This window comes from Pterocles gutturalis, unplaced genomic scaffold (genome assembly GCF_000699245.1).
Source record: "Pterocles gutturalis isolate BGI_N339 unplaced genomic scaffold, ASM69924v1 scaffold51186, whole genome shotgun sequence".
NCBI classification, from domain to species: Eukaryota; Metazoa; Chordata; class Aves; order Pterocliformes; family Pteroclidae; genus Pterocles; species Pterocles gutturalis.
Genome location: NW_010107357.1, coordinates 8,279 through 16,025, shown reverse-complemented (window position 1 = coordinate 16,025; position 7,747 = coordinate 8,279). Strand labels below are relative to the sequence as shown.

Genomic DNA, 7,747 nt, shown 5'->3' with positions numbered 1-7,747 from the left:
CCATTGCCGCTGCCTGCTGCTGCCCCACACCCCGCTCTGGGAGAAGATGGAGCCTGGAAGGGCCCTGCCTGGCAGCAACCACCCCCAGGCCTCCAACTGCCACTGGGCAGGGCGGGAGGGCACAGCCAGGGAGGAGCAGCCACATCATGGCTCCCTCTGCCTTCCCCCTGTGGAAACGGCACCCCCCTGCCTCGGGGTACATCTCATGGGCACCTCAAGACACCTATCCCCTGCTCTTTCAGCACATACAGAGAGGCTCACGTGGGGAGGAACAAATAAACTAGCCTGCCACAAGCACAGTCCCAGCTTTTTATAATCTTTGTTTTCAAATTAATGTTTCAAATTAATGTCTGAGCAGACATAGCGAGGAAGGGCCCCAGCTCAGCTTCACACTCCTCCTGATGGATGTTCGTGTCGAGCAAAGGGATCACCTGGTTAGATCATGCAGGCGAGATCTGTTTTAATAGCCCAAAGGCTGGCTTTCGCTTTGTTCACTTTTTTTATTAAAGGCTAATTTGACAGACTATTTCAGCTCGAGAGAATATTTGGAAAAGCTTAGGGTCTGAAATAAAAGAGTACAGAAATATTAGTCTCCTAGCTGGTTACTAGTGTGTGCCTTACTGTAGCTACTACAGCTATATACACATACCCCCCAAAGAAAATGGTAGGACCAGGGAGGAATTCACTTCCAGTACATTCAATAATACAGAGGCAAACTAACGGCACCAAGTATAAAAGTATAAAGCCTATCTACGCCACCGCTGCTACGTACTTACAGCAATGTGCTTTAATTACAGATACCACTGAGACAACAGCCATTTTCCCCCATTGTGGCCTTTCTAAAGGCGCTGCCCCTCCGGAGGCTGAGCAGTGAGAGAAGCAGCTGGCAGAGTGCTCAGAGCCTCTTTTATGTGCAGTTAGTTGCCCACTACTTTCCAAGTGTCAGTTTTGCATTCCAGGGCTGTGAACTATGTCAGATTATGTCTTTTGAAATAACTCAGACCACAATAACTAACAGAAAAATCCAGTTACATAATCTTTGTGTGCAGTGTCTGTAGCACTATTTTTAAGTGCATACTTCTGCTGTATGATCGCTTCTTAAGTTATAGAAAGGGCCCTACAAAATCACTCTGCCAACTTAGTAGAGACATGTCTGACCCCACCCAGACCCAGAAGTTGCCTGCTCTTTTAATATTAACATAACCATGTAGTCAGGACTAGAAAGTACTCTGGTTCCATTGTTGAACTCATGGCAGGTTATTCTTGGGGCAAAGTGTCAATGTATGTTTGTGACACTGTGTTGAGCACCTAAGCAAGCCCTTCAGCATCGAGGTTACATAAAAAGGGATGACACCGTTGGGTTCAGGTTACCAGAGCCATGCGCTTCTGTATTCTGATCAGGTAAAGATCAAAGGGGAGGGAGGAAAAGATTCCCATTATATAACAACTATCAGGTTGGAAGAAAAAAATGACTGACCTTACAGTAGAGCAGGAAAAAATATCACAACAATCAGTAGCTACTTCCACTGCAGAAACATTTGTTTGGCAAATGTAACTGTCCTTCTCATGATGCATCAGCATTTTTTTTTTTTTTCAATCTTGTAGCTCCCTAAAATTACCAGTGAAGGTGCAAGCTCCTATGGAATTGAATCCTATCAGCAAAAGTTTTACTTCTCTCACCTACCTTCTGTTTAGCCTTTAGGAACATGTCACAAAACCCAAGGCACCTTGTGAACCACAGGTTGAAATCCACTGTCCTGGCAGAAAGAAATTAAGCTTCTGATTGTTGAGAGATCAATAATACATCATAACTCATCCCACTGGGAAAACTTCTCTCCACCAACCATCCATCTATGATCCACATTAGGCTACAGAAGGACACTTGTCACATAAATGACAATTTGTTTGTTCTGTGCATGATTACAGGACCAAAGCAACACTTTATCAAAAAGTCACCTTCCTCTCCAAGAAAAAAGAAAACCCGTCTTGAACCTCAAATGCCTAGTAATCATAATTTGCTTTGCCATTGAAAAAATATTGAAAAAAAAAATATATAAGAAGGGTATCACATCAACTTTTGTTCAGAAGACATCTGTTGGTTCCATGAAGCCATAATCTATTTGCATACCATATCTTCACCATTTTTCTCCCAGGGAACCTCCATGTCTCAAAATAAAGCTAATTTCTCCCTTTTGCCTTGTCCCTCCTATTGCCTAAACCCTTCTAACTTTGCTCCAAGTACATCTTGCTTTGGCAAACGCCACCTACTGACTGCCCAAACGGCCTCTAACTTTCATTACCAGGAAAAGATTACCAAAACACAAAATATGGAGGCAGAACAGCAAAGAGGAACGGGCAGGAATAACACATAGCCTGGTCAGACCTTTCTTAGTGACAAGTTGAAAAAGACAGTATTTATGGTGCACCTGAGACACCATTAGCCTTACACAGTGAACTGGGGTAGCAAGACTGCCCCCCTTCCTACAAACCAGCTAGATTTTTGCATGTATGCATATATATCTGTTCATGTGCATAGACATGTTTATACGTACTTTCAGGGTCACAGGAGAATATTTCTATTACAGTTCTAGGTCATTTTTAGCTCCTGCTATCCTACGATTTAGGCCAAGAAAAGCCCTTTTGAAGTCTGAAGGATTATTATCTAAGAGCAAAAGTACAGACAGCTCTCCTGTGCAGCCAAATCTCTCCTTTATGCAAAAGCAAGTGACGCACAGGGCAAATTTCTGAACTGCTTGATTATTTCCCTTTTATCTACAAGCTTTATGAATATTGAAGGTCCTTTGAAGGACTTTGGACTTCACCACTCAGGCTCCAAACCGAGAGACAGTGTTGTATAAATACCAAACAGAAAAGGCTTAGAGTCTCATACACTGAAAAACATTACTGACTAGAAGATAGCTGCTTAACAGCTTTTCAACAGTAAATTACTTGGAGTTTAACAGTAATCTCTGACAATGCCACTTGAGTAAGTTAATATCAAAGCTCACTTAACTGATAAAATTATTTTAGAATATCTAGTCAGCAAGTAATAGGATCTGGATATTTCAGTCCCTCACAGGGCAAGCCTTCAGCACTGAAGGACAGCTACTAAGAAATCGACACTCATTGGTAAAATCCCTTACTCCTTCATCATAAAATTCTCCGGAATTGCCCTGGAAGAGGCTTATCACATTCAAATACCTTGTTTCATGCATGGAAGCCATTTGCTACCCTCTCAGTAGCTTAGATGCTGGCACTAACTCATGGGATCAGACCAGGATTCCATCCTTTTTCATGCCCTCTGACACCAGCCGATACCAGACATTTCTGCAGAAAGCAAAAAGGCTGTTAAGAGCTGCAGAAGCAAGGACAGTCTTTCCCTTCAAGTTTCACCCTCATCTCCACCACTGAGCATCAATCAGCTCAAATTCTGAGTATGGAGTATAACGAATCAGTCTAAATGTAACTCCAGTTCAGAAAGAGTTCTCTACTTTCCTACTTGCTTCACAGTACTCAGTTTTATGAAGACTCATTATTTGTCTTTTCTTTCCTATAACAACTAAAGTCTTGGTCCTCCCAGGGGCTTCATAAGATAAAATTTTTCCTACTCATTTTATTGCCCTTCTTCAAATCCCTCTACTTTAGGAGAATTCTTTTCCAGACAGTGATCTGTACAACACAGTTTATTTCAGGTAAAATCCACTGACTGATAGAATACGTTGCTCATACTATGTCTTCTAGCATCTATTTTTGACCACAGCTGTATGTGCCTTCAGCAATAAACAAGGTGTATTTCTTCTGCTAGTAATGTTAAATCTTTCCTTGGTGTAGGAGTAGTCAACATTTCTCCCTAAAAAAAAAAAAAAAAAAAGCCAAAAAAACACCACACCCTAGATCTTCACGAAGTGCAGTCTAGTCATCTTTCTTGCTTATTTTTCCAAGTGACATACAGGTTCTTAGTAATATGAATAACTACAGAGAAATTCAGCTCCTTTAATGGCCATTTCCAAGGACTCTTGAGGTTCCTTACCACTCATGCCTCATTTCTGGAGATCCGCCTTTCCATTATGGGGGTGGATGGATGAGATGATGATGGCTTTGGTGCTTCCTTGAGCTCCTCACTTTCAGAGGACTTTCTTTAATACAAGAAGAATCAACAACCTTTTTGTTCTAATTGTATTCATACTACCTTGTAATTACTCAGTGCTGAACAATTAGCTCTGTCTTGAGCATCCCAGAATAACTGTTTTCTACATTTTCACTTGATTTAAGAGTTCACACTAGCTTGTTATCTACTTCTATCAATACCTGGAGAAATAGCTGTTCAAACTTGACCCACAGGGTGTGAAATAAAGCTATACACACAAGTACACCAATATGAATTTTAGGTCTGTATCTGCGTCAACAGTAAACAGCTATTGGCTTACCTACATCTGTAATGTTACAGCTTTGGATTACAGGATGAAAGTTATATGGGTCTTTACATCATTCAATAGCTACCCAGTCAGAGCTGTTTATTAGTTACTGGAACGGAAAGTCTCTTATAACCTCAAAATCAATTTGACACAGCTGTCTAAGCATATCTTAGTCTTCCTTCCGATCTACATTTTGTTTGCTATGTACAGACCTTTTACTTGTTTACTGCAGTTTACTACAAGAAGCAGGTAACAGTTGTGAAAAGAACACAAGCTATTTCAAGGATTGCTCCATTACTTCAATGAAAAAACACCACCAAACCAATAGTCCTTTCTTTGCAATGGTTGACTTCTAATTTTCCTGCAAAAAAATGTGTTTGTGTAAGCAACATGCTGAAATAGCAAAGTGTATAGCTGTCAGTGAAGTTTCTCTTCCACTGCCCTACCTCCTCAGGTCTAAAAGGCAGATGACTAATCAAAGGTGATCAGATGCAGGAAGAAAGTCCTAGAAGCACAGAGGAAGAGATGTAATTGATATATTTGAGTTACAGTGGAAAAAAGGAAAAACATGAACAGCTTCACTGAGTGTGCAACAGTAAGACATTTTAGTCTGTTTGAAGTCATCATAATCTCTCTCACAGAACACTAGCTTTTATAATAGAAGACCACCTTAGCAATTAAGTAAAACCAGTGCCCAAGAACATTTAGAGGCTGAGGGCAGTCTGACATCTAATTACATGGATTTGAGCCGCCAGTTATCAAATCTTTTATCTCTATTCCAAGCATTCTAAAGGCACAGCAATTTATAGCAGGCAGTCTAAATCCTCTAGTTGAACTTTTCTTCCTCAAAATAACACACAATATAATCCGATATCCAAGCAAAAAAATGCTGCCAGCACATATGGCATATTTGCTACTAACAAAGTAAGCATTTAAGAAGGGCATTCCAGCAGACAGGAATTTTATTTGCCAAGAATTCAGGGGGTTTTTTTTTATATATACAATTTTCTTTTTACATAGGAAACCAAGACACAAGGGATACAAGAGTTTGTAAAGGTTTCAGGAGGCTACAAAATATGTCCATGTGAAAAACCATTCTCAGAAGCCAACATTCAAAGTAAGATGAAGACTGAAAACACCTTCCTTGAGGCAGCTCACATCCTGACATTAACATCTGTGTGACAAATTTTTACAGAACAAGCTGTTGTAGGGACTTCAGTCCCTGAATCGTGAGTCTCAGTGGAAGAGCTTAAATATAAAGGGGAGCAAGAATCTTCTGTTTTCCAGGTACTGACTAATCCAGATGTGTAACAACTTCTCTCTTCACTGGAGTCTCATCCGTTTTTCAGGTGGTCCTTTAGCACCAGCACTCTGCTGAGCGTTCTTTACAGTCTCTTTTTCCTCTGGCTTGACTGCTTCAGGGGCTGGTTCTGGTTCCTTCTTGATTTGATCCACTTAAAGTAACAGCAAAGGCAAGTTAAATCTCCAATTTTTATTCCTAAAATACTGCTCAGAGAACTTAGAAAATATTGATATCAAAGGGGCAAAACTAATTTCAAAGGTATGAGAATAACCAAGGACTGAATTCATACCTATAAAAGTGGAACAGATTGACCAGATACAGTTCATGCTTTTCCTGTCTTGAGGTTGCTTACAATCAACTCAAAGCCTTTACGTGCTTTCTTGACCTTGTAGCACCATGCAAAATCACCAAGATACTGGACTGACTGAACTGTTCCCTCATTCACCCTTTCACCCTCCTCCTGCTTGCAAAGACCACTTCCTGCATTTGGACCTTCAGGCAATACAGTTTTACAGACAGAAAGGGCAGGAGTAGAATGCACATTTTTTCAGTTTCACTCTGCCTGTCAGAGAGAACTCTTGTCTAGTACTTTGCTCTCACCTAGTACTTTGCACAATTATGCAATACCAGAATTCCCAACCACCTCAGCAGCAGCAAACAGCCCATATAGCAACTGGAAGACACTGCTATACAGAGTGTATTTAAGTCTTGTAAGAATATGAGAGTTTTACCTGGGACTGGCTTTTCTCCAGGCTTTTGCTGTAGGGTAGGAAGGAAAAAAAAAACACCCAAACATCAGTGGAGCCATAGTCACAATTCTTAACCCTTCCCACTATTCACTCAGGAATACAAACCAAGCAATGCACCCTTATACGTAAGAGTTGAGGTTAGAAGGGATCACTTTAAATGAAATCCAATTAACATTTTATAACATCCATTTTTCCTCTGACAATTGAAAAGCACTAAAGCAAAAAATACACAGTTAGCCAGTCTTTCCCACATCTGAGGAGTAAACAGTTTTGTGAGATACTAGAAACATAATTTCCTTTGCTCCCAACCAGAAGGCCTGGTGGAACAAATGGCTACTAGAGATGATCAGAGGTAATCGCAACTCCTGCACAGAATGCCAAGAATTTCCACGCTAATTAATTAGCCTCCAGAACAATGGAGTAACTAAAATAAAAAAGCTGCGGTGGCTTGATTGAGCTCACACAGCATGAAACTGGAAGCAGCAGCAAAATCTAACAGCTGACAAGAACAGACCCTCTGTGATTAGATAAGGAATTTGTATAATAAAATTCACCCTCCTAGCTTGCCAAGATCTTAATGACTCCTGCAATTACAAAGGGGAATCCTGTACTGCAATCAGAGCCTTCCATTTCAAATTCATTGTCTAATCCATGTTACCGTTGCAGAAAGCACACAAAATTCACATTCAGTTTCAGCTGTTCAAGTATTTATGACTGCCTTAAGTTCTCAGTAAGTTACAGTAATACTATGGTTTATATTAGAAGTGTCATACCTGAACAAATCTGGGTGGAAACTTTTGTCTGAGGTCTAACAGCAAAGCATCTACCCGTTGCCTTTGGAAAATAGAACTTGGTTCTTCTTTCTTCTTGGCTTTTGGTTTAGCTTTCTCTGCAAGTCACAGAAACATAAGAGAAAGCTGTATTAGAAGTTCTGTTCTCTTGGCAGCTCTTTGTTGGGTGACAAGTTGATATTTGTCTCTCCTCTAAACTTCACCTACATTTTCCCTTTCACATCAGTTATTTTTTGTGGGGAAGACAGATTAAGGACAACTCTTACTTCCTGAAAAACTAGTCTGGCTTCTGAAAATGTACTTTGGTCGCCAGTGGGTTGAAAGGTGCCCACTTTTTTGACAAATGGCTCACCATTTTCATCTCCCACCCATGCCTCAATGTTCATCTCCACCAGCACAGAAGAGCAAGAGTCCTCCACCTGGTAGGGAGCACCATCTTACTCTTCAGATACTTAACCTCATCTTGACATCATCACTGTGCATTGCCTC

General features: G+C 40.6%; 1 protein-coding gene across 1 annotated transcript in view; it reads right to left on the bottom strand.

The window, feature by feature from the left end:
- Nucleotides 1-5,359: 5,359 nt before the first annotated feature.
- MED6 (mediator complex subunit 6) overlaps nucleotides 5,360-7,747 on the bottom strand; it is a 7,188-nt gene continuing 4,800 nt past the window's right edge. The window contains exons 5-7 of the mRNA XM_010088071.1: nucleotides 7,241-7,356; nucleotides 6,450-6,477; nucleotides 5,360-5,869 (exon numbers count right to left, since the gene is read on the bottom strand). Coding sequence (XP_010086373.1) covers nucleotides 5,739-5,869; nucleotides 6,450-6,477; nucleotides 7,241-7,356 — 275 coding nt within the window. The 3' untranslated portion in view covers nucleotides 5,360-5,738. The remainder of the gene's footprint in view (nucleotides 5,870-6,449; nucleotides 6,478-7,240; nucleotides 7,357-7,747) is intronic.